At 38.1% G+C, this 26,469-nt stretch overlaps 2 protein-coding genes across 7 annotated transcripts; one reads left to right on the top strand and one right to left on the bottom strand.

Annotated features, from left to right (window-relative positions):
- Positions 1-4,764: 4,764 nt before the first annotated feature.
- Positions 4,765-11,808, top strand: LOC127933262 (ectodysplasin-A receptor-associated adapter protein-like). Of its 6 annotated transcripts, none has more exons than XM_052530101.1 (6): positions 4,765-5,152; positions 7,080-7,138; positions 7,687-7,729; positions 7,812-7,882; positions 8,539-8,590; positions 9,565-11,808. In XM_052530101.1, exons 1-6 carry the CDS (start codon positions 5,095-5,097, stop codon positions 9,939-9,941), a joined length of 660 nt encoding a protein of 219 aa, XP_052386061.1. In that variant the 5' UTR covers positions 4,765-5,094; the 3' UTR covers positions 9,942-11,808. The 6 variants fall into 6 exon arrangements, with proteins under 6 accessions (XP_052386061.1, XP_052386060.1, XP_052386062.1 ...); XM_052530100.1 differs by having other exon boundaries at positions 4,766-5,152; positions 7,687-7,738; XM_052530102.1 differs by lacking the exon at positions 4,765-5,152 and adding an exon at positions 5,203-5,297 and having other exon boundaries at positions 7,687-7,738.
- Positions 11,809-12,253: 445 nt separating this feature from the next.
- Positions 12,254-25,165, bottom strand: LOC127933614 (neuroblast differentiation-associated protein AHNAK-like). The gene is made up of 3 exons (XM_052530702.1): positions 24,726-25,165; positions 17,548-17,681; positions 12,254-17,458 (listed from the first exon to the last, which is right to left on the bottom strand). Exons 1-3 carry the CDS (start codon positions 24,865-24,867, stop codon positions 12,986-12,988), a joined length of 4,749 nt encoding a protein of 1,582 aa, XP_052386662.1. The 5' UTR covers positions 24,868-25,165; the 3' UTR covers positions 12,254-12,985.
- Positions 25,166-26,469: the final 1,304 nt, after the last annotated feature.

Here is a 26,469-nt window from a genome sequence, read left to right as displayed (position 1 = left end):
TACTCACCTTAATGTTTTACAATGTTTTTTTTCTCTCTTTTTTTTTTTGGTCACACTTTTATTGTTTGTGAAGGAGCAAGTGCCAAATATTATCAAAACATCTAATTTTATCTTCCACATGAGGTCCTACAGTTTCGAACTACATGAAGGCGAGTAAAGGTTTTATTCTGAAACAAGCTATAAAGTAGGATTCATCCAAATCTCACATATATTAAAACAAATAAATTATAAGGGTTGGTCAGTGTTCGTTGTATTGAAAATATTAACAGGTTGACTAATACTCACATACAGGTTTTATTATTTTACATGTATAATATCTTAAAGTTTCCACTAAGAAAAAAGTCCATCACAGGGAAGAAAACAGCAATGAAAGAACATTGCAACCAAATTGTCACTTCAATCCATAACTGAGACGCAAGATGGCGGTTTAAGCGCGGTTGTGGTTTGAGTTACCAGGATGAGCTGTGTAATACAGGAGCCCGAAATCTCATGCTGTCTAGTAAGCACTATATTTGATTTGAAACCTTCTTTGTGATCATTAAAATTACAGAGCATGAATGTACTAGGTAGCATGAATGAGATTTGGACATACTACAAATACAACTACATCCCTAAAAAAAGGATGTCAAATCACCTACCAGTCAGTTGTGTAATTTCAAAATTTTGAGCACTGAGCTCATTAAATTTCATCATTAAATTCAAGACAAAAAGCACCTGTATTTGAAAGCCCCTGAGGCTGTGCGCTGGGTTTCCATCAGCTTCAGCTGGTGTGAAATGCACTGCATTGTAACGTATGTGACAGAAGGGCAGATTAAAGACTGTAGAACTTCATATTAGTCACATAGATTCATCCATCATCCAGCACACACAAGTGTCAGCTGAGTTTCTGCTCTTATGTTTCAGAATCTGTATGTAGTGTTTTAATGATTTAGGCCAAATGCTGCTGTATGAGAGGCAGAATATTCCCAAAATTCACCACACGCACACATCCACAAAGTCTGCCTCAATGCTTTTCATTAAAGTTTAAAATGATGAAAATTATGTCAGAATCAAACATAATCAGCTGTTTTCAGACCAAAATGTTCTTTATAAAAGAGCATCTGCCAGCTAGCAGAAACATCATTTTATTATATTCAATCTCTTTTTTTCTCTCATTTTCTCTTGTTATTTTTTTTCTCTCCACATTTCTCTCATCTTACAGCTTTAAAGAGCTTTCACTCTATTATTTGGCATTTGAATGAATCAGCAGAGATGATGTTGAATAATATCACAAGCCATTCAGTATTGTGTTATGCTTGGATGTGTGCATTTCTAAACAAATATCATTCAGATAGGACGTCTTGGACTGCATAAAGAGTCTTTAAATGTCACATAAATGGCAGAGCAGGGGTCCCTGAGCCCTTAAGAGTGTGTGTGTGTGTGTGTGTGTGTGTGTGTGTGTGTGTGTGAACCACACAATGTTAGAGGGCCAGCCACAGTGATTTAGCAGCAAAGACGACACATACACTCAAACAAAATGCTAATCCTGAATAGTTTAAAGCATTCTGGCCTTAAAACAAAATAGCAATGTTTTAATGTTTTATGCTATGTTGTTATTTTCTTAAGCAGTTGTTATTTAGGAGAGGAGTATTCATTATTTTTTAAGAGTTATTGGATGAGGTTGTCCTTTTTCTGGGCAATTATTCAGCTTGTTACGGAGACTTTTATGCAGTCTGTGGAGGCACCTCAAAGGAATTTTAACTGCAAATGGAAGTAAGAGAAACTATGTGTCCTTATCCACTTATGCTAATAACAACAGCTTTTATTTCATTCCAGAGGATATCTCAGCTCTGAGCATGTCTGAAACTATTTGGAAATGCAGAAGCTTCTTATGACACTCTCAAAACCATCTCTAAATAGAATTATTTTCTAAATGTTTAATTGACCAATAATTGTTTCCTTGCATCCCACAAAGAGGCATCAAGCAATTTACTTACAGTTTATTTGTTGTGGGGAGACACCATTCCCAATTATGGTTCAGTTCTTTGTTTAGGTGACTATAAGACATAACTGGGGAAAAAAAGACCACTGCAAGTGTAAGATGTCTGGTGAGGATGTATATTTTGTGTACCATGTAAGTTTAATAACTCATTTTTTGTTGGGAGAAAGTTTTGATAACCATTAGACAAAACAACTTCATCATCAACTTCATCATTAGCATAATTGTATTATTACCATCCATTACATCATCTTACAATATTACAGATGTAACACCACAAACTTTGATTTCAAATAAACTTTATCCACCCAATCCTTCTTTTGTAATGAATTAGACACTGAAAAAAAAAACAGCAATCAACCGCAATTCTCTATTTATTTAGTACATTGAATTCATGTATACAATTTGATGTGTGATTTACTGTTATGGTCAAGATGTCTTGTGCTTATATAGATACTCTGCAGTAACTCTCTCCCACTCTCATTATTCAGTGAATAAAAAATATTAAGAAAACACACATGAATAAGGCATGATTGGAGACAGTAATTAGCCCTGCTGGGGTGCTAAATTTCATTACCACAAGATTAACAGTAGCCACCCGTTTTCATTTAGGTTGCCCCTCTTCTCAAGCCCTCTGTTGTTTAACGGACCATATCAGGAACGAAAACTGCCCATTGCAAGGCTGTATTTCACACCATGGCCTGTCATTTTAAACAATGGAGCATTTAGTACATAGCGAGCAGCTAATTATTCTGGTTGCCGCTTTCCAAGAAGTGTATTAATGTTCTCTTTCTATATCTAATACTTCACCTAAATGAAGTGAAGCCAACATTAACGGAATAATAAAATGAGCTTGAAGACAATCAGGAACCTATTACTCATTGATGCTGAGATCCTTTTTAACCACAAAATGTGGTCATTCTTTCACTATTCTGTATATAGATCACTAGCATCCTGTTCTATCACTGTTCTTTAAGTAGAACACTACTGTACTCGGTCACTATCAGTAAATGGAACGCTTTTGTGTTCTATAATTATTCTACAAATGGAGCACTATTCTGTCACACCATGTCTATGAGCGGCGCGACAAAAGTCAATAGAACCTATTATAATCAGAGATTCTATCAACATTAAATGTACTGTCACCGACAGTAAAGTGATGGTCCATTCAATTTCTGACAAACGGCAGCGCAACATCTGACAGGAAGGATAACGGGAATTGCAACAGTCACTTTGGCACATCCAGTTTAGACAACCTGAAGATGTTATGGTGCGATGTGGTCGTGCACGGTGTAGACATAGTGTCACTATTCAGCAAATAGAACACATAACAATCTGCCACTAATTTATAGATTGAACCCAATTCTGTCACTATTCTACACTACTGTGCTCTATCAATGTTTACCACATAGAACACTATTCTACTTTGTCACTGTTCTGTAATGTCACTGTTCTGTAGGTAGAACACTCATTTTTTTATATACTCTGTAACTGTTTCACTTTTTCTTTTTCTTTTTTTAGACTGTGTGCTTACAGCGACCTCCAGTGGTGACATTCTGAAATACACACACACACACACACACACACACACACACATACACACACTAGTATTTAAACTGGGAGTTTATTTTTCCAACCGCTATCTTATAACCTTCATAATGGGAAATGGGGTTATTTTCAATAGTATATGTTATTTTTAGTAATACGCCCAGCAAGTTAATGTAGGTTGCGACTGACATCATAGCTGACTGGTCACTTTTAGATAACTATATATTTTAATTTCCTCTAAAATAATGTTAGTTTGTGAAGTAATAAATGACATTACACATTTTATAGACTACTTTTTGATTTTAAATTACTTTTCATCCTAACCATTTATCACACTGATTTAAAAAGGATAATCGTGTACCATATTGATTTAAAAATGCAAAGAAAAAGAAAATACATGGAACAAAATTAATCGTTATTAACAACATAAAGTGCATTAAATATTGCATTACGTCAAGGTTTACCGAATAGGATTTGTGAAGGAACTTCAAAGGGGGTTTGTGAGTTTAATGAAAAGCCTATAGTTCATTAAAATCATAAAAAATGTACAATTAAAATAAATAATTTTAAAATAATATTTATCAAAATAAAACACTTGCTAAAACATATTTGACATATTTAATTTGTTTACCTGCATGTCATGTTAAGTGATAATCTAATGTGTTACAACATAAAGTTGTAACACATTAGATTAAAATCATTAAAATCTCAGTGGTAGTTCAAGAAGACTATTGGGAGGAAGGTTTTGCTGATTAAAAAAAAAACTTACATTAACGCATGGTTAGTAGATAACTACTGTGACAGATTTGTGACAATTTAAATAAACATCAATGTTTTTCTATAGCAATTTTATATTAATTTTTTAAATGTTGAGGTAACACTTCTTAAAACTTAAATGATTTCTTCAAATCCAGTGATCAAATAACTGTGTGTGACTAGTGACTTTGTATGAATGTCCAAAAAAAAAAAAAAATTCCTTTCTGATTGTATATTAGCGCATATCTATATTAGAAAGGAATATTTACAAATTTAAAAAGAGGAATTAGGGAGAAACAATAAATAATGAATAATTAAACCTGAGCATCGTGTAGGCTAATCAATAAAGTAACTAAATACCACATAGTAATGTAGCCTAATCTAATTACAAGTACTTGTGGAACCCGATTACGTAATCCATGTTACATGTAGCTAATCAGTTACTGTCCAGCTCTCTCGGCAGACACTTTTATACAAAGCAAGTTCGGTGTCTATTCATTGTGGGACATTACACGTGTGCTGAGGTGAGAGTATATGGCTTTATCTGCGGCGTAAATACTCACGCAACTACGCAATTTCCTTGTGTGGGAGAGAGAGAGAGAGATACTCGAACACCCAGTTTGTCCACAGCTCACATCACGCACGTAGATGTCTTATATTCCGTGCAGGAAAAGTTAGATCAGGTCGTTTGAAAGTTTTCGCGTAGGCTCTATCTACCGAGACCGCACGCGGTCACAGGTGAAATAATAAACACCGGCGCCGTACACCTTTCCGTCCAGCCACCGTGTAAAGGTCACCAGCGATCATCTCCTATGTTTGAAACAATCGTGATGAACATGACGAGTTTGAAGGCGTTCACCGAGCCGTTTGGTAAGTTCATCCTCTGGTTTGTGTACATGGGCTTTATACTGGACACGACTCACGAGCAGCAAAATGATGGACAGTTGTTGTGTTCGGTGCACTTGGTTTTCAATTTTCTAAATAATGCATTTAGAAAGAGGTGCACATTTACAGGGTAAGGTCTTATGTTAAATATAAAAAACAATAGGTTACACATCATGGTTTATGTCATATATGTATGTAGTGTGTGTATAAATAAGTTGCATCAGATCAGGTGGACTTTCTCTTGCTGAGGGTGCAGTCTGTTGTGTATAAGGACAAAAACTTTAATTATTTCACAAGACTTTCCTGGTGAAGGGGTTTACACTGCAGTATTTGTGTATGATGCTTCTGTTAGTGTATGGGTGGCCATGCAGAAGAAGATCTGTGTAGAGGGTTTTGCCCAGCAGGGTTATATTATGATGTGGTTTACATTTTATCTCTTCAAATGCATCCCAGGCAAGCAGCTACATGCTCTCTGCATTCCCTGGCTGAGCAGAAACAGTCATGAATGGATTCAGGCTACGCAGGTTTGGATTCGTCTGCAGGACTGACTGATTTGGGCTAAATGTGGCACATGTAGAGTATTCTGTCCATGAGCTTTAGTTTAGCTCTCTGTAAAGAATGAAAGCATTTAGAGCAGATGCTGATATAAAATAATCTTGCTTTAAAAAACGTATTAGTATTGGGTATTTTTTCACTGGGACAAAATAAGTGAAAATAACTTTCCGTAGATAATATCAGCTCAAGGTGCTAGGCACCCTTTCCGGTTTTAGGATGACATCAGAGTTTGTTGCTTGTTTTTTCCTTGCCTGTACTTTCAGCAGTCATCATGATTGAAATGAAAGGGCAGCATCCTGTTTCAGTTGATGGGATTTCTTTGAAAATACCCTGTATTTCATGCTCATGCTTTTTTTTTTGTTTTCTAAGCACTGTTTTAGTGAACAAAAATAACTTCCTATTTCCTCTGAATTGAGCCGTTCATGTGAAGCAGCAGTGGCGGTCAACACACACAACATTTTGCGGCACAGCCAGAAGTTAAGCTGTCTGGCGTGACAGAGACTGGGGTGATGATAACAATGCATAATGTTTTTTTTTTTCTGTCTGATTTCTGAAGTTGTGCCTCTGCTGTTCCTTTAGCAAACCTCAGAAGCATGGAAGCCCAGCTTCATGCTTTGCCTCTGGAAAAGTAAAAATAAAAAAATACTTGCTGTTTTTGTTTTGTTTCCAAAATTATAAATGGAACTTTTCCTTTATTGTGACATACATCTGATTGAAATGGATTATCCAAAAGAATTGAATGAAATAAAATACAAATAAAACAAATGAATGTATGAATCATTCACAATAAGATCAACAACATTTATTTAGATAATGGATACCGTGGCTTTTATTTTATGCCGACTTTGGTTTTAAAACCGTATCATTAAAGATATCTGAAATTGAAACTGCCACCTGCTAGTGCTGCCACTGAATTACACACGCCATGCTTTTCACACACACACACACACACACACACACACACATACATCACTTCCTTCCTGTCACAGTCACTTAGTCATTTTTACTGACAATCCTCTCTGTTTCTTTATGTTGCTTGTTCCGTAAATGTATACCGCTTCAGAGGAGTGTTTGTGAACTGCACGGCTTTAGAATCTGGCACCCTTAAAGTGAGGAGCCTTTTTTGCATCTGACAAAACATTAACTGGTGCTTTTTGTCTTTGAAAATTAGAAATTGAACTGATGGTTTTAGTTCCATGTTCGGGTTTAGCCTTTTTTTTTCCTTTTAAACCTTACCATCACACTACTCATCCTCATCTGCTTTTCACTTGTTAATATCTTTATATTTATATGTAAATATTCTCATTAAGAATTCACAGATCAAAGACGGCTAAACTTTGTTTTTGTTTTATTGCAGGGAGAGTGGCTTCTGAACCGGTGGAGGACACGGACCCCAGCAGCTTCATTACAGACATGGTAAGATGTTTTTATTTTTCCTAATCATACAGTTGATTCATTTATAAGTAAATAATGTACTTTACTCCATCATAAGACTTTTTTTGGTGCAATGTTATGGATGCTTTGGGTAATACCCACTGACACATCATTTGAATCATATGAGTTTAGTTTTGGTTTGTTAAAACGCGCTACATGAGTTGTCGCCTTTCATATTGTGATCACCACAATAGATTATGTAGGTTAGACATGATTTTCATCCATGATATGAAAGTAGCATTGAATGAGAGGAGCAAGTTTTGAACCTCACACTCCTGATGTGTGACGCCCTCCACTCCAGTCTCAGAGGTTTGTTCTAGCATGCTCTCTGCTCATTTATCTGCACATCTGAAAGTTTAATTTTCCTCCCTTCGCTTCACCGTACACACCCCCTCTCTTCAAATGTGTCCCAACATGTAGAAAGAGGAACAAAAGTGTATTGTTTTCCTATGAGGTCTTAATTCATATGTGTGTGATGTTATTTTTGACCTCTGGGGGTCTTTACTGATGTATTTGTGTGTTTGTTTCAGTCTTTGAGGTCAAATTATCCTGTTCAGGTCACTGATCCACAAGGTATCAGAGGTATTTATTGTTAATTTACATTGTTGAGATCAATGGGTTTATACACAGAAAGTTGATCTCTGCTACTCTACAGATCCTGTAACCCTACAGCTCAGCTCTGTTCCCCCTGGATATCTGTTGTCAGCGGTGGACAGGATACGACAGGTGATTCTTTTCTTTCTTTGTATCCTCTGGAAATGAGTTGGGTCTGATGTCTTTCTATCATTATTTGCTGAAGTCACATAGCATTTCTGACGACATTCTGATTCAGATTCTCAAGGACATTCATGTGGGCTGTGTAACACATATGTGGTTTTCATATAAATGCCAGAGGCCTTTTCATTTTGGGTTACTTGTCAGGGCTGTGGTCATTCACGTTTCACGTGTTAGGTCTTATCTGTGGACTTACTGTAACACTAACTTGAAACTGTACACAATCCTAGCAGTGTAATATAATTATTATTTTTTTTTTTTTTTAAATCCCTAAAAATCCTAAACGATATTCTCAATTATCAAGCTGTTTTGATTTTCTGAGCAGTATGACATCATACTTCTCAGGCCCCGTCCACGGCTTGCTGTGAACAGAATTGTTTTTGACAAGGTAAAATGGTGTTGTTTTACTTGACCATTGATGAACCAAAGTATTTGGCAGACATTTCATGAAGATCCTAAAGAATCATACCAACTTTTAGAAAATGTGCATCTGATGTCCCATTTAATCTGTTGTGCAATGTGTATACTTGAGTCTTCTTTGTTGAGTCTTTAACTTCAATTATGTATGCGCTTAACCATCTCTCGCTCTCTTTTTTTTTATCACCCAGCCTGTGGAAAGTGATGGTAGTGCATTTATTCCATCATCTTCAGTTTCATCAGGTATGTGTAAATAGTAGAGTACTACCATTCTTACTGTACACAATTGGAAGTCAGTTGCACTGTGAATGGGCATCCTTTGCTTGGCTTCTCTATATAAACCATTCACAATTTGAGGAAAAGTTTAGTTTGTTATGCTGCTAAGAGGACCAAACGTTCACATTCACGCCAACTTTTGAGTTCAGCATGGAGTAAAAAGGGGAGGGGTCTTGTCTCTTTTAAAAAAAATATTTATTTATGTATATCGGAATTATCTGAACATATAAGGATATACAAGATAATAATTACACTAAATGAATTAAGTATGGAACTAAAACCACTAGTAGCTGGCTGCAAGTCACTGTCTAATGACTGAGTCATTGAATCTTTTGATTTGTTAAAAAGGACTGATTCATTCAGGAAACAAAGCAAGTGACTGATGACTTTACTAATAGGTTATTTAATCATTTGCTTCTTCCTCATCTGACAAACTCATACAGCCAGATATCACTTCAGTGGTGCATAGTGAGAAAATGGGCATGTGGCGTGAGAATAGTGTCAGTTGTGTGAGGGTCGGCAGCACTGGATATGACTGACAGCGATAACTAAAAACAAACAGAACACAAAATAGACCTGTGCATTATGTGAAGCAGTGTAAATGCCAAGCAACAAACCTACAACAACAAGAAGTCTGTGTTGACCAAATACATTTATCAGTTTCTGGTTAAAAAAAAAAATAAGTAAAGTACTCTTTTCAGAAATGTTTAAAAAATTTGTTTAAGTTAAATAAAAAAAAATATGTAAAGGTATTTAATGCATTATTGTCCGATTCTAGCATTTAAAATTAATTGATTTAAGTCGTAGTTAAATAGTTTTCAAAAAGTTAAATAATTAGCCCCTCTAGACTGTTGGGGTCTGGTGCTATTATTACTGTTTGAATTCATTTTTTAGATATTCTGACTTTCCGCAATGTCTGCGTTTCTTTTCCCACTCTCCAGACTTCAGTAAAGAACAAAAGCCCTGTAAGGAGTGTATATGTTCGGCCCCTCCACCCAAAATCAGTGACCTCATGAACGACGAAGACCTTCTGTACAGTCTAAGGTTAAAGCTGGATCCGACTCACTGCACTGTCAAAAACTGGAAGAACTTTGCAAGCCGCTGGGGAATGAGCTACGACGAGCTAACGCTTCTAGAGCAGCGCACACATGGTCCCACCTACCACAGTCCTACTCAAGAGTTCCTCCTGCGCTACAACCAGAAACTTGTCACGGAGCTCACCGAACTCTGCCAGCTGTACCAGCGCATCGATGTGCTTCGATTGCTCCAGAGGTGGATGGAGAACGACTGGCCCTCGCGCTGGCAGCAGGCCCATTAGCTGGGACTTCACGATAACTGGACCTCAAAGGAGAAACATGTTCGTGGAAACTGAAATTCTTGACTGCAGGAATGGACAGCAGGGTCAGAACACACATTACTGAACAGTGGTGGTACAAAGTCAAGGTAGTACACTGGATGTATTTAATTTTTTTGTTAACCTTTGGCTGATTTTATCAGTCCAAATGCCACTGACTGGTTAGCTGTATTAGTTATGTGATAAAAGGGCGAATAACAAATATATGCAGCAGCACATACAGCATACAGCATTTAATTTATTTTTAATACAAACAGTCATCTGCTGGCGGTGTGCCATTGTTGGTGGTCTTATGAAGTTTTCTTAAATTAGTAACATATAATGTCACTGGGCTAAATATCTAAATGACAGCTTTTGCAGACTTTATACACTGAAATTCATTCTGCTCGTGTTCTGTAAAAGAGACTCGCTGTGTGGGGACTGTTTGTGAAGTGGCCAGTTAAAGATTCAAATTTAGAATTTGTAAAACATTGTGATCAAAATTCCCATTGCACTGCTCACTGAGCACTTGAATTTAAAGCAACACTATGTAACTTATTCTGTGTTCAAAACATCAGTAGAACATAAATTCATCTACCAAACCACTTTTTTATCTTATCCTAAATCACTACGGTACATTTATACTGCTGCGGAGAAACATACCTGCGTGAATCGCCATTTTCACAACATGGAGAAGTAGCTCTAGCCTGACTATGTCAGACTTTGTACTTCCGCTCTATTTCCGTTTGCTTCTGTACTCAGTCCGAGGTAGCAAACTATCCCCCAGATTTACTCCGGCTCCAAAACAGCTGGCCAATCAATGAACAGAGGGCTGGCTGGGAGCTGTGACGTAGATGCTAAGCGCCAAGTTTAAGATTGTAGTTTAGGTTAGGGAAATCGAAAATGACCGCTGATATTTTGCCAACTGAAGCCCGAACAAGAAGAGTGTTTGTTTCACATTTTGAATGGAGGTGATGTTGTGGCCATACTCCCGACAGTCCCGACAGGTTTTGGGAAAAAAAAGTTTAATTTATCAACTGTTACCGATCGTCAGCGAGAAACTGGCGAGGCCAAAGTCCAGCAAGGTGATAATTATGATTGTGAACTGCCATGTTTCCTCCGGTATTTCGATGGTTTTGTTTTCTCAGCATTCCTGTGTTTACAGTGAAGTTCAAGGCAGCTGATAACACACGTCATAACCAAACGTTATGCTATACACCATTGGTACACCAATGATTTTAAACTTCAGACAAGCGCCCTTCCAATAATGCCCTTCCAGACTCTGTCTACGAAGCAAAGCGAAGTAGCAGAGTTTGGTATTACCAGGCTAAAGTAGCTCCGGTTAGAATTTTCTCCCGCGGGATGCGTGCAGTTCTTTTTTATTAACTGCTAGGGTGCCAACATTTACATAGTGTTGCTTTAATATCATGTTGGCATGAATGGCACTTGATTTTATTATTGTTATTATTATTTTTGTATATTTGAATTTTTTGAGATTAAGAAATATTTAGCTTGCCTCCTGAAAAAGGAATGGTAAAATAGCAGTATAACTGCAGAGAACAATGGATCTGAAAGCTGACTAGTCTAGTTTTAAATTTAATTATTGAAAATATGAGTTTCAAAAATGCAGATTGCAAATGTTTCAAAATGTATGGTCAAATGTAAATTACAATGCAGTAAGTAGGGTAGAATGTGGCTACATTACCTCCTCTAAACAAGACTCTTTTAAAAAGTGTTTGGGGTTGTGCCATGTTCTCTACCTAGCTTTTTATTTCATGTGTCTAAAAATTACAGCCTGTTTGTGTGCATCAGGGGTTCCCTGTTTAAAAATAAAATGTTTTTATGTACAGTATCTGAATATTTGTTATTAATACTATTATAGTGTAAGTACAAAGTATTTTTTCATCAGCAATACATTCTGAACTATTGGCATCGCTTGAATGTCAGTGGTGAATAACCAAAATCATTGTAGATGATTTACTGCTGCACTGCATCTGTTTATCACTGTTGTGCTTTGAGGATATTTAAAGGGTGCATAAAACACAGTTTTACCCAATCTCATGTCAATATTGTGTACCTGTGGAGTAGTACTGCATCCTTCATATCTTCAAAAAGCTTTTAGTTTTATCATATTTATAAAAGAAAGATACCGCTTAACGATTCTCTCTGGAAAAAGCCGAGCTCCTGGAGGCATGCCGTAGGCGGAGATGAAGAGTGACGAGCACTTGACCACCGAATGCCAACAAAACAGACATTTGATGCCGTTTCACTTACCGTCTGCAGTTCTGAATCACGACCGGGATCTTTTATAGCATGGACTGCTCCATCTTTCAGTATCAAAGGATGTGCAAATCCAGCCTTGAACTGGGACTTGTTTATAAAAAGTTAGCGTTAAAAAAACGGATGCGTTTTTCCCGGGAGAAATTCCCAGATAAGGCGTTGTGCACCCCCCCCTCCACCAAAATAATATTAAATTTCAAAGCATGCAGTATAATGGTGTGAAATCAAAATATGAGTGTTAAAATGAATTGTCCATGCAATGTTCATATCAAACTTTATTAAGGAATTTTGAGACATTTGTGCGCTAACAGATATAGGTACATGCTTTATGAAACAAACAAAGAAAAGTTATTTTACTGATGTAAATTTTGCGCTTAAAAGTTATTGTTCGTTTATTTTATTTTATTTTTTCCAATTTGCAATACTGACATATATATGGAATGAAAATAAGTGTAAACAAGAGACTAGATATTATTACATAAAATAGTGACAAAATAGAATTACAGATTCATAATTTTTTCCTTCATGTTTTGAGGAGATACAATCATTGCACATTTAAAGAGGACTTTATACAATTATGTATATAGCTGAATATAAAAATAATGTCATATGTCAAATTATATAATGGTTCTCTGTCAATACTCTACCCATTTTAAAAGTATGTATTGTTTTACATATGTATTAACTATATGCAGTGGGTGTGGAACAACACTAACAAGACTCCTGGTTTTATTTAAAGTTTAGTCTGTTTACAAACCAAGCATGTTGTTCAAGCTGAGGGTAATCTTGGCGTCCTCTTCATTGCTAGTTGTATCAGTTACTTGGTAGTCCTTTGCAGCATCAGGCTCGGTGACTTTAAATGTTCCTCTATTCACTTCTGTAGGGCTGCCTGGTTCTGAAGATATGCATAAATCTGGGCTTGTAGTACGTGCATTAGATAACCGAAGCTTTTCCTGGATATCTACAGAAGCTGTTTGTCCACTGTCCCCAGCAGATGGAGGAGAAGCATTAAGACAAGTCTTGACTGACGAGACTGAGACAACAGTGTCAGTAGTTGTTTTTGTAGGGTCAGCACTGAGGTCAACCCCTCCTGTGAATATTGGTAAGATTCTCTCCATTTTCATCTCAGGTAGGGGGTGAGGCTTGAACAATGGTATATTTTCAGGGAGTTTAATTTCTCCAGTGGTACCATTTACTTCTGGTGCTTTAATGCTTATATCTGCATCATTTGATTCAGTAGATTTTCGCCAGAATGGCCATTTTATTCTATGCTTGGAGCTCTCAGCTTCAGTGTTGATGCCTGGAACCTCTACATCAACCCCAACATTTGGTAGACTTGCATCAATATCAGTAGTACCAACCTCAGGTGCAGATAGGTTCAAATCTGGTCCCCTTACATCAGCAGCAATGTCAACATCAGGAGATTTGACTTTTGGACCAGATAGTTTGGACTTTCTGAGTTCTGGGAATTTAAACTTTCCTTTGGGAGCACTGATGTCAACATCTGCTGTGGGAACATCTACATCAACCACAGGTTTTGGTAGACTCATATCAGTATCAGGAGTACCAACCTCAGGTGCAGATAGGTTCAAATCTGGTCCACTTACATCAGCAGCAATGTCAACATCAGGAGATTTGACTTTTGGACCAGACCGGTTAAACTTTTTGAGTGTTGGAAATTTAAACTTTCCTTTGGGAGCGCTGATTTCAACATCTGCTGTGGGAACATCTACATCAACCACAGGTTTTGGTAGGCTCATATCAGTATCAGGAGTACCAACCTCAGGTGCAGATAGGTTCAAATCTGGTCCACTTACATCAGCAGCAATGTCAACATCAGGAGATTTGACTTTTGGACCAGACCGGTTAAACTTTTTGAGTGTTGGAAATTTAAACTTTCCTTTGGGAGCACTGATGTCAACATCTGCTGTGGGAACATCTACATCAACCACAGGTTTTGGTAGACTCATATCAGTATCAGGAGTACCAACCTCAGGTGCAGATAGGTTTAAATCTGGTCCACTTACATCAGCAGCTATGTCAACTTCAGGAGATTTGACTTTTGGACCAGATAGGTTGGACTTTCTGAGTTCTGGGAATTTCAGCTTTCCTTTGGGAGCACTGATGTCAACGTCTGCTGTGGGAATGTCTACATCAACCCCAGCTTTTGGGAGACTCACATCAGTATCAGGACTACCAACTCCAAGTGCAGATAGATTCAGATCTGGTCCATTTACATCAGCAGCAATGTCAATATCAGGAGATTTGACTTTTGGACCAGACCGGTTAAACTTTTTGAGTGTTGGGAATTTAAACTTTCCTTTGGGAGCACTGATGTCAATATCTGCTTTGGGAAGGTTTATATCGGCATCTGGCACATTGACATCTGCATCAACATTCGGAGCTGAGAGGCTAAGATCAGGAGCTTCTGTATTCAAATCAATCTCAGGTGTCTTCACTTTTGGACCAGAAAGGTCAACTTTTGGTTTCTTAAATGTAATCTGTTTCAACTTTCCAGACGGAGCCTCTAAGTCTGGGGTCTTGATATCTAGATTGGGAATGCTGACCTCAGCTTTTGGTATAGTTGCATTTACATCAGGCGCACTGATCTCAGCTTTGGGAAGATTTAGGTCAACAGTAGGGGCATTTAATTCTCCTTTGAGTTTGGGAACTGAGAGATCTAGATCTGTGTTAGCTTCCAGCTCAGGCCCTTTATCTTCTGGCCCCGAGAAATTCATTTTTGGCAAATTGAAATGTGGCAACTTCATTTTTCCAGATGGCGCATTAATGTCAACATGTGGGACTTTAAGGGTAGCATCAGGTCCTTCAAGTTCTGCTTTTGGCAAGTCTATGTCTACATCTGGGGTGGAGAGATTGAGATTTGGTGACTTTAGATTTCCCCCAATGTTTGCAGTTGGAGCATTCAAGTTGGCCTTTGGTAGGCCAATGCCTACAGAGGGAGAAGAAATGTCACCTTCAAATTTAGGTGTGGAAACACTAAGATCGGGTGCTTTAACATCTACATTAGGTCCTTTGAGTTCTGCTGAGGGGATATTCACATCTACATCAGGTGCATCTAGATTTGGGGTTTTAACATGATGTCCAGAAAGACCAAATTTAGGCATCTTAAAGTGAGGTAGCTTGGCTTTGCCAGAAGGGGCATCAATGTCTACTTTAGGCACATTTATGTCAATGTCTGGGACTTCGAGGTCTACATTTGGACTTTTGACATTAGCATCTGGCAAGTTCAGATCTACATGTGGAGCAGCACTCAATTTGCCATCCACTTTGGGTGCTGAAAGACTGAGATCTGGAGCTTTCACATCTAGGTTCGGTCCATGGAGATCTGCCTGTGCATTGAGGTCTACATCTGGACCTTTCATTTTAGGCCCAGATAGATTTGCTTTAGGCAGTTTAACATGGGGCTTATTTAACTTTGCAGATGAAGTTTCTATATCAATATCTGGTGTCATCACATCAACAGCTGGAGTTTTAATATCTAGAACTGGTGCAGAGAGGTTGAGGTCTGGTGTCTTGACCTCTATATTCGGTCCATCTAGTTCAGCTTTTGGCAGATTAATATCTACTCCAGGAGCTGACATGTCCAAGTCTGGTGCTTGTACCCCTGCATTTAGATCTGGAGTTTTCAGCTTTGATTTATGCAAGTTTAGCTTTGGCATTTTAAAAGTGGGGAACTTGTGCTTTGCAGACGGAGCATTAATGTCTACATCAGGTGCTTTTACATCAACATCAGCACTTGGTAAATTGACATCTGTATTTGGGATGCTGATATCCCCATCTATCTTTGGTGCTGAGAGACTTAAATCAGGTGTTGAGACATCTAAGCCAACCTCTGGTGCTTTAACCTTCTGACCAGATGTGGGTTTCTTAAATGGTGCCCATTTTCTTTTGCCAGAGGGAGCATTTATATTGACATCAGGAGATTTAATATCTGGAGCTTCAAGATTGGCTCTTGGCAGATCAGTGTCAACATTTGGTGCACTAACATCTGCATTTAAATTTGGAGCAGAAATATTTGCACCAACACTCGCCTCTGGTACTTTCACTTTTGAAGCTTTTGGTTTCTTTAATTTAGGAAATTTAATCTTGCCAGAGGGAGCTTCAATATTAGCTTTTGGTGTTTCGATGTCCAGGTTTGGACCACTGAGCTCAGTTTTTGGCAAAGTCAAGTCTACTTCAGGGGTGCCAATTTCTCCATTAATCTGTGGGCCTGACAAATTAAGATTGGAGGTTTTTAGGTCAGCATTTATGTCTGGGGTGGTTAAATTCACATCAGTGTCAATCTTTGGTTTTTTACCATGTAGACTAAAGGTGGGCATTTTGAACTTGGATGTTTTGGTCTTCAGTTCAGGCTTGTCCACATTAACAGAAACATCTGGGGTGTTAAGAGTAGGGGTAGAGACACTGACATCAGGTGCTTCTAATGTACCATCCAGATTCATGTCTTCTTCAGGGGTGCCAATTTCTCCATTAATCTTTGGGGTTGACAGATTAAGATTTGGAGTTTTTAGGTCAGCATTTATGTCTGGGGTGGTTAAATTCACATCACTGTCAATCTTTGTTTTTTTACCATGTAGACTAAAGGTGGGCATTTTGAACTTGGATGTTTTGGTCTTCAGTTCAGGCTTGTCCACATTAACAGAAACATCTGGGGTGTTAAGATTAGGGGTAGAGACACTGACATCAGGTGCTTCTAATGTACCATCCAGATTCATGTCTTCTTCAGGGGTGCCAATTTCTCCATTAATCTTTGGGGTTGACAGATTAAGATTTGGGGTTTTTAGGTCAGCATTTATGTCTGGGGCGGTTAAATTCACATCACTGTCAATCTTTGGTTTTTTACCATGTAGACTAAAGGTGGGCATTTTGAACTTGGATGTTTTGGTCTTCAGTTCAGGCTTGTCCACATTAACAGAAACATCTGGGGTGTTAAGAGTAGGGGTAGAGACACTGACATCAGCTGCTTCTAATGTACCATCCAGACCTGCTCCTTTGAGATTTGGTGCAGACATGCCAAAAGTTGGGTGGCTGAAGTTAGGTGTGGCATCCTTTAGCTCAGTCTGTGGCATTTTGGCATTTACTGCTGGGGTTGAGATGCCATCCTTAAGGCAAGGGGCATTTATCTGTCCATTCAGCCCATTAATCTGAACGCCTGGTGCTTGAAGTCCTGCCTCACTGTTTAATTGGAGATCACCACGAGACTAAAGAGAAAGATGACATGAAGACATAGTGAGACATGTTTAGTCTCTGTTTTTACTTTTTTCTTTCTTTAATTCAAAAAGGTACTTACCAGTTCTGCTTTCAGATCCTTTGCTGTCTTAAGTTCAAGGTTCTTGTCGTAGGGCTCGAGGATTCTGATCAGGTTTAGCACTTCATCTTTACTGAGATGGTCCAGATGAATGGTTGCAACAACAAGCTGATCATCTGTAAGAGACAAAAATAATCCATTATTATCATTAAGCTTGTTGTATGATTGAGGCATCGTAGAGGATACATGTGAGTGTAAGGACGAAAGAACCTGAGATACTTTGATCTCCTGAGAAACAGACAATAAAAACATACACAGGCATCTTCGAGACACCCCACAGAGTGGAGGAGCAGGAGACCTCCTCCCCTTCTGGCCATTTGTTTCATTTTAAATCCCTTCACCCATTCTTCCTTCTACTCAGTCTGCTCAAAATGATTACATGAAAATGTCAATGCAAGTGAACTAACACTCATGTCTAGTATCATTGGAAATGTCTCAGTGCAACTGGTACAATGGTCTCACTCTCACAAAAGTAGATTAGAAGATAATACAGATCTGAAGAGTCAAGAGATATCTTGATTACTGTGATGGGAGGGAGTGTCCTTTCCTAGGGCCCTCCATGTAAATTACCCCCTGTTCCCATTGAGTTGTAAAACCACCCAGGCTTGGGACCTGAGTTAATGCAAATTCCAATTGTTAGTTTCTGTCTTCATCTCGGGGGATGTTTGTCTTGGTCTGAGGTATTTAAAGGATTGCAGCAAAAGGATCAGGGCGATTTCTGTAGCCAGAAAGCCCATAGTGTGTTGTGTGTCTCTTCACTTCATACTATGTATTTTCTAAGGTCAGGTATGCATATTTTACTTGTAGATTCATCTTTGAGAATTTGATGTTTTATATTGATATGATTTGATGTGTTTCAATTGGATATGTAATTGGCAAAATACATATCTACCTGACTGTAAATAAATTGTTACATTTTGATTCTATTCTGTCTTACTCTGTAATTATTGACTAGTAGATTACGTTGTATCCTTGTTAGCAACATGAGCACCCGAATGAATGAGTTAATATAAAAATAGAGTTAACTAGAATAATCAAATGTCAGAAGAATATTAATTAAAAAGGCATACAACCAATTTGCATTTCAACCTAAATTCGAGGTCATACTAAAATGGAGTCAGATTAAATAATAAAATGGAGTCAGATTTGAGTTTAACCTAAACTGAATAACTTTACGCGCTGAAAGACAGAACACGCAGGAAACCTTCATCCAGCACCGGATACCTTCCTTGGGCCGAGTGTCTGGACCTTACAGTGGTGACCAGCCTCCGTGATCTCCCTACTTAGGCGAGTGACGTCTTTCCAGCGCGAAATTCAGATTGATTCTCACAGAGAATATGAGGTTTGAGCTCCTTCTTCCCTGTCTACAACTGCTGTGGTAAGTTCGTTCCTTTTTCCTATTAGAAGTGTTGAGGGAAAGTTTTTTGCACCTCACATATAGACACATTTTTAGAACGGGTCGACATACCCATTTGTAGACCGGAGACCGTAGAAATCCGGTGGGGGGAGAATTAACTGGGGAAACATGGCTTTTCAGGGACAATACAGCGACAGTGTAGATCAGGAGATCATGGAAATTCAAGCCCTGCAAATAAAAGACACTCTTCTTCGTTTAAACGATAAAGGATTCAACCTTAAATGGAAGAACAATGAAATAATATCCTGGTTTTTGGCCGAGGGCAAAAAATTGACGTCTAAAGCGAAATATAAAAAAATCCCGACTGCCATCATCTACCTTCTTCGCAAAAATGACCTAGAGACAATAGCTGAAAACGAACGCGCGATAACAAGCATAAAAGAAATTGAAAAGGCGCGCTCTGAAGAATTGCAAAAGTTAAGAGCACAGGTCGAGGCATTTACTTTCGAAAGACAAGGTTGGGCAAGACAGAGTGAGATGATGTCTAGAAAAATCGAAGAACTTCAAAACAAACTCCAAAACGGCAACAATTACATATCAGCTCTTGAAGACTGCTGTGATAATGCAGGCTTCCCAGTGGCTGCAGTTAAGCAAGCGGCACTGGATGAAACCTTTGATTATGATAGAAACAGCGATAGTGACGATGATGATGTTGCCGCATTAGATTCTCAGAGAAACCGAGATCCCGTTCAGAGACACAGAGAACAAAATCAGCGAAGTCCGATTAAAACCAGAGCAAAATCCAGCGAAAAACCCTCCAAATCAGTTAAAATTGCTGTACTCAAAACCATAACAAATACAAATGATGAAATAACCACGATTAGCCGCCCATTAACATGCGAAGAGTGTACAACACACAAACAGATCGTGGGAATGATGCCCAGAAGAGGGCCATTCCAACCCTATTGGGAAACACTGATGCTACAAGCCACAGTGTATAAATTGGAAACTAGGGATGTATGGCAAATCGCACTCTTAACCATTCCTGAAGAGCTCCGATCTAAATTAACCCCTCAAATGAAATCTGGAGACATAATCAAGCGAAACAATAACGAAACTGACGAAAGTATCTTTGAACGATTAAAACAGGCATTGCTAGATATAAGGGGTCCAACGAGCGCGGATTGGAGCAGGATACTACAAATTAAGCAGGAAAGCAATGAACCGTTTGAAACATTCGCTGAACGTCTGTGGACGACATACAAAGAATATTCCGGTCTAGAAAATGCAAGCCGTGATCACGAACCATTGTTACAACTCATAAAGAACAATGCTGGCACTCCAGTCCAAAATGCATTGTTAAGCGGAGCAGATTCAGCCGAAAACACATTCAGAGCGATTGTAGATTGGGGTTCCAGGATAGAAAACAGATGGAAATCAAAGCCCCACAGTATTGCATCTGCACATTGGATGACAGAAGGGAATTATTCTAAAAGCAGTGGGACTGAAAAGCATGTCCACTTCTTGGAGGAGGTGACTTGCTGTGATGAATCTAGAACTTTTAGTTCAGAGGAAGCCTGTGCCACTGCTCAAGATAGTGTGCCGATTTCAGTTCTTAAGGAGATGCAGCACCATAATAGCGCAGAGTCGTGGACCAGAGCGCAAGGTGTAAAGAAAGCATTAGAGATTCATGAAAATCCTCAAACTTCAGGAGAACACAGCAAACAAACCTGTGGCAAAGATAGCAGGTTTTGTTCTTCCTGTCAGAAAATAGGCCATACAGAGGAAAAATGCTGGTCACTGGGAAGGGGTAGACCTCCACCTTATTTTCTGAAAAGTAAGATATCACTTTCTAAAGGAAAAGATCAGGGGTTGACATGTAACAAGTCTACCTCTGGTAACACTATTAGTGAGTTGACTGCATTGATTATGCAAGGCCTTCAGCTACTGACTTCACTTACTAGTGGGTTAGCAGTTTAATAGCAATGAGTTTAATATGGAAACATCCAAATTTCAATAATCCTGCTTGCATTTTCAAATTTATAATTGTGCTGAACATTGTGAGCATAGAAAACACATTATAGTTGTTGGTGCTACTAAATGTACACATAGCTTAGTTTAGTTTATTCTTAAAAAAACACATGACTGCTTTACTGTAAGTGTGTAAACACTTAGGTTTAAGGTTGTAGATGCTACATGCATTCTAGACCATGTGTCTTGTGTAAAATTGGAATAACTTTAATACTGGAATTGCATCGCAATTTCAAGTTGCATGTGTGTCTGTGTTGAATTTGTTTGTCTCCTGAGTGGTACACTCTGCTATTTTCTGTATAGCTGCAGTTAAACCATGTAGAGGAGCATAGAATAGCCATGTGGCCACAGTGTGACATGTGAGAACTTAAACCGTGTGGCAGATTGATTTGCTTCACAATGCCAAAAGGGAGGAAGTGTGATTTCATTTCAATAGTGTGGCACAAGCGATAGCAAACCAAGTCATCCTTCACTGAGGAGCACCAACTAAAAATTTGATCTGATCAGAGAGAATGGCTAACATTATTTGGAAATGGAAACTCTGATTTTGTTAACACATTTCTGCCCACAGATCTGACTGTAATGAGAGCAACAGCAACTAAAGCCATGGACACTGGTCCATTGGAATTCATGATGACATGGGTGATAAAAACACCAATTAATCTAGAAAATGTCCCCAGTAGAACTGGGGTCTCTAATGCTCATGACACAGCAGACTGTGAGGGCTAGACTGCAAGAGCAGCATCAGGTGTTACACACTCAGACTGCACTGAAACAGGAGCAGTGATTCACATCTGACCAACCGAACTCCGTTTCATGTGACATCTGGATTAAAACTACAATACATGAGGATGAACGTAGTTAAAATAATTCCACATGCCTGAACATGAAACTGATGAAAAGTTCAAAATTAACTGTGGTTATCTTTGTATCTGTTTCTGTCTCAGGTTGACCACTGCAATTCTTTGGAGGACAGATACCAGGAGGGTGTCTTGTCCCCTCTGCACCAAGCCAGGACAACAGAATTGTTACATAACCTGAAATGCGGGAGATGAATGTGAAGACACTTGAAGGGGCCATTCACACCTTACAGGAGAACATCACCACACAAATATCTACATGGCCTCCCGGATTAGAACCGGAACTAAATTTTTGCAACACAGATTGCTATAGATTAGACTCCATTCATCTCCCAGACATGACCATAGAACACACATTTCACCCATTGCATCATCACCTCACCTAGACTATCCAGTCTGCACACTACAATCAGAAGACAATGATGGCTTAGATCACAAACATGGTACTCCACTAAAGATCTATTGTCCATCATCACACTGACAGAACCAGATAGCCTCACACACACAGGACAATAGAATTAATTACATTCCCAAAATATATAAAATATCTACTATCTGCAACTGTCTAAAAAACTAATGGAACAACACTGTAACACATTTGTACGACAAGTCACAGATCGATGGTGCAAATTTTTTTAACACAGAGGCAGACAAGCCTTTACAATTTAAAATTTTGAATCTTTTAGATTGTCATTAGGGTGGTTGACAAGCCAGAGGGCCCCTGGTTTCCCAACACATCACTAATGACAATAAACATTATTAAAATTATAGAATATGAAGTGCCTGCACTTCATCTCTATCAGTCAATTATAAAATTAAACACTTTACCAAACCATCAACTGTGACTTAACCTTTATATCAGATACCCATTCTAACACACACACACACATATGAACACACACACACATACACACACACACACACCTGTTACAAGGAATTTAGGATTTACATTGTAGAAAAATGTTTTAATCGTATTCTAAGTCACTTCTTAAAAACCTTCTAAAACATCATCTAAAGTGGCTTGCAATAGAAAATTCCTGAATTAACAGTGTGATTATTGTATATACCTTCATAATTGTGATTGAATGTTATTATTGTCATTATATGACTTGTTTATTGATTGCATACCTCTAAATTAATGCTCAAATTATACTGAACTCTTGCTGCATTTCCTTTGAGTCATTCATACCAAAATTTATGTTTACATAGGACCACTTTTAACATCAGATGTACCACTTGCACTGGCTGACATGAATTCATCAGGTTTCTTTTTTGTTTTATTGCTCTTATATTAACTTATGAGTTTTCTTTCTTACTCCATGGGTGATGACATAAAGCTGATCAGAATACAGTCATTGGATGGCCACTAAGATGCTTTTCAGGTGTCCCACACAAATCAGTGTGTAAGCAAGGAGGACACCTTCACCTACTGAAGTCTGCTTAAAAAACTGCACCGCTGGAGGTGAGAGGATTCACGAAGATGGGTCAGACTACCGTCCTAGAGAAGGTGCCATAAGGAGCAGAGGTTTCTCCACAAAGGAATGACACGTAAACTGAACAAGTCGTAAAGGCTCAGATTGACCCACTGAACTGTGCTCACATGCTGAGCTCAACCACAGGTAGAAACCCTGGAGACATTCATCCACCTGCCAAACTCAAGCGACACACACATGCTGAGACTGAGTGTTCTGCAGATGAATACAGCCCTCAGAAGGTTTCTAAAGCTGCTTACATCACAAAGACAATTTTGAGATAACATCTCGAAGATAAACAATCATCTAACGGTGACCCCATTGGATTCATCTGAATGTGACCCATTGGGGGTCAAACGGAGGAACTGTAAGGACGAAAGAACCTGAGATACTTTGATCTCCTGAGAAACAGACAATAAAAACATACACAGGCATCTTCGAGACACCCCACAGAGTGGAGGAGCAGGAGACCTCCTCCCCTTCTGGCCATTTGTTTCATTTTAAATCCCTTCACCCATTCTTCCTTCTACTCAGTCTGCTCAAAATGATTACATGAAAATGTCAATGCAAGTGAACTAACACTCATGTCTAGTATCATTGGAAATGTCTCAGTGCAACTGGTACAATGGTCTCACTCTCACAAAAGTAGATTAGAAGATAATACAGATCTGAAGAGTCAAGAGATATCTTGATTACTGTGATGGGAGGGAGTGTCCTTTCCTAGGGCCCTCCATGTAAATTACCCCCTGTTCCCATTGAGTTGTAAAACCACCCAGGCTTGGGACCTGAGTTAATGCAAATTCCAATTGTTAGTTTCTGTCTTCATCTCGGGGGATGTTTGTCTTGGTCTGAGGTATTTAAAGGATTGCAGCAAAAGGATCAGGGCGATTTCTGTAGCCAGAAAGCCCATAGTGTGTTGTGTGTCTCTTCACTTCATACTATGTATTTTCTAAGGTCAGGTATGCATATTTTACTTGTAGATTCATCTTTGAGAATTTGATGTTTTATATTGATATGATTTGATGTGTTTCAATTGGATATGTAATTGGCAAAATACATATCTACCTGACTGTAAATAAATTGTTACATTTTGATTCTATTCTGTCTTACTCTGTAATTATTGACTAGTAGATTACGTTGTATCCTTGTTAGCAACATGAGCACCCGAATGAATGAGTTAATATAAAAATAGAGTTAACTAGAATAATCAAATGTCAGAAGAATATTAATTAAAAAGGCATACAACCAATTTGCATTTCAACCTAAATTCGAGGTCATACTAAAATGGAGTCAGATTAAATAATAAAATGGAGTCAGATTTGAGTTTAACCTAAACTGAATAACTTTACGCGCTGAAAGACAGAACACGCAGGAAACCTTCATCCAGCACCGGATACCTTCCTTGGGCCGAGTGTCTGGACCTTACAGTGAGTTCTTTACCTTCCTTCAGGTTAATCGCTGGATTTGTGATTCCTGTGACAACGACCCCTCCTTTTTCTGTGTCCTCCAAAGTTGTACTGTCTGAGAGGGCATGAATCTTTGTTTCTCCATTCTGCACATGAACAAGGTGACATACTACCATACATTAGAATTTTGTTTATAATCTCATAAATACATAATATTATTTGATAAAGTAAAAAAGTATTTACTACGCCATAGCAAGGATGTAATCAGAAGTATAATGAATGTGTGAAATGCACTTAAAGGCACTGTAAACTATTGTTAGCCATTTTGAAACCTCCAGCAGACCTAACCATTGAATCAGACATGCACTGTCTTCTAAATGGCTAAACAAATCTAACTACCTCTGTCAGGTATTAGGAATATTTTCTGTGGCAATTCTGTTAAAAAAATGACAAAATCTTTGTTGTTTTTATTTTATTTTTAAAAAAAATTTGTGAGAGGGTACTAACCATCATGTCTTCACTTCTTTAAATGCTACTGACATGTCATGAATTCCGGTTTCCAGGAAACCTGTCAAAACAAAAAGCAACAAGACTTGAAGTAATCTTTATCATTACATTTAGGACTGTATTGTGTGGATATTCATTTGAGGTTTTTTGTTTTTGAAGTAGGCTACATTTTCAAATTTCCAAGAGAAATGTCTGATCTAAAGCCATTCAAACAAACATTTTAGTTTATTTTTTTTAGGAATATACAAAGGTAGTACAACGACTAAGATTAATTTAAATTAGAGTGCAAGAGAAACCCCTGCCGATTTAAAACAAAGCTGTTACAAGCAATCGGCATGTCATCTTTATGCCATAAAAAGATCATATAAGTGCATGGGTATGTGGTTGCTTCCTTGCTTCCTTTTTAACCTCTCCCACACTCCTTTAGACACTTGTTACATCTATATTGCATCATTGTAGTAGCCTTGTACATTTACTGGAAATAAAGCTAATTTAAGCACTACTGTATTACATGTTTTTTTTTAAAGATTATTTTTATATCGATATCTACTATTTAAATAATCAATAAATAGCAAACATTGCATGTTAAAGAACGGAAAGAGGAAGTGACAGGGAAATGTCAGGAACAACCTCCAGTTTTTCAAAGACAGAGATGTAATTGGCTGTAATGTAGTTAATCACATTCCCTAGATCACAAAGTGAGAAGAAAATAAGATGAAGATAATATTCCATGCTGCAAACCACAATGTTTAGAACAAAACATAAACAAATGATGTTTTATGATGCTCCCTTTTAAGTTCTGCAGTCTTGAGATCTGTCACATGGGCTGTGGCTTTATGACATTATGACATCTTTATTCTCTCACTGTTTGAGCTAACATATGCCAGCAGAGATTTATTTTTTTTATTATTGTTATAATTTATTTAACAAAAGAATTGCAGAAAACATGCATATGTGCAAAGTACAGCCTGCACATGCCCAATGCTTTTTAATAATAATAATAATACATTTTATTTATAACACTTTAGATACAAGCAGAATTCCAAAGTGCTACAGATTAAAAAAGAAACTTTTAACTTGGTATTCTGTAACAGATTGTGTATGTGTTTGTGTATGTGCTGTTTGTGTGAGGAATGTTTTAGGAATGGATGGACTGTGGATCATGAGGAGAACCAGTTTGTTCAGATGAAAGAAAGATGAGATGATAAATACAAGGTCACTCTGTATCTCTCTTGCACCCCCACCCCCCCAAACACAAATGTCTGCTTTTC

This window comes from Carassius gibelio, chromosome A17 (genome assembly GCF_023724105.1).
Source record: "Carassius gibelio isolate Cgi1373 ecotype wild population from Czech Republic chromosome A17, carGib1.2-hapl.c, whole genome shotgun sequence".
NCBI lineage: Eukaryota > Metazoa > Chordata > Actinopteri > Cypriniformes > Cyprinidae > Carassius > Carassius gibelio.
Note: the sequence above shows the minus strand (reverse complement) of the source record. Positions and strands in the feature narration are given on the sequence as shown.

Bases quoted from the DNA above. Each gene is read 5' to 3' on its own strand.
- LOC127933262 (XM_052530100.1), top strand. From the start codon at position 5,095: ATGTTTGAAACAATCGTGATGAACATGACGAGTTTGAAGGCGTTCACC. The intron at 7,739-7,811 runs GTATTTATTGTT...GCTACTCTACAG, and splicing joins TGATCCACAAGGTATCAGAG to ATCCTGTAACCCTACAGCTC. The intron at 8,591-9,564 runs GTATGTGTAAAT...CCCACTCTCCAG, and splicing joins ATCATCTTCAGTTTCATCAG to ACTTCAGTAAAGAACAAAAG.
- LOC127933614 (XM_052530702.1), bottom strand. From the start codon at position 24,867: ATGGTAGTATGTCACCTTGTTCATGTGCAGAATGGAGAAACAAAGATT. The intron at 17,682-24,725 runs GTAAAGAACTCA...TGTCTCTTACAG, and splicing joins AGCGATTAACCTGAAGGAAG to ATGATCAGCTTGTTGTTGCA. The intron at 17,459-17,547 runs GTAAGTACCTTT...CTTTCTCTTTAG, and splicing joins AGGATCTGAAAGCAGAACTG to TCTCGTGGTGATCTCCAATT.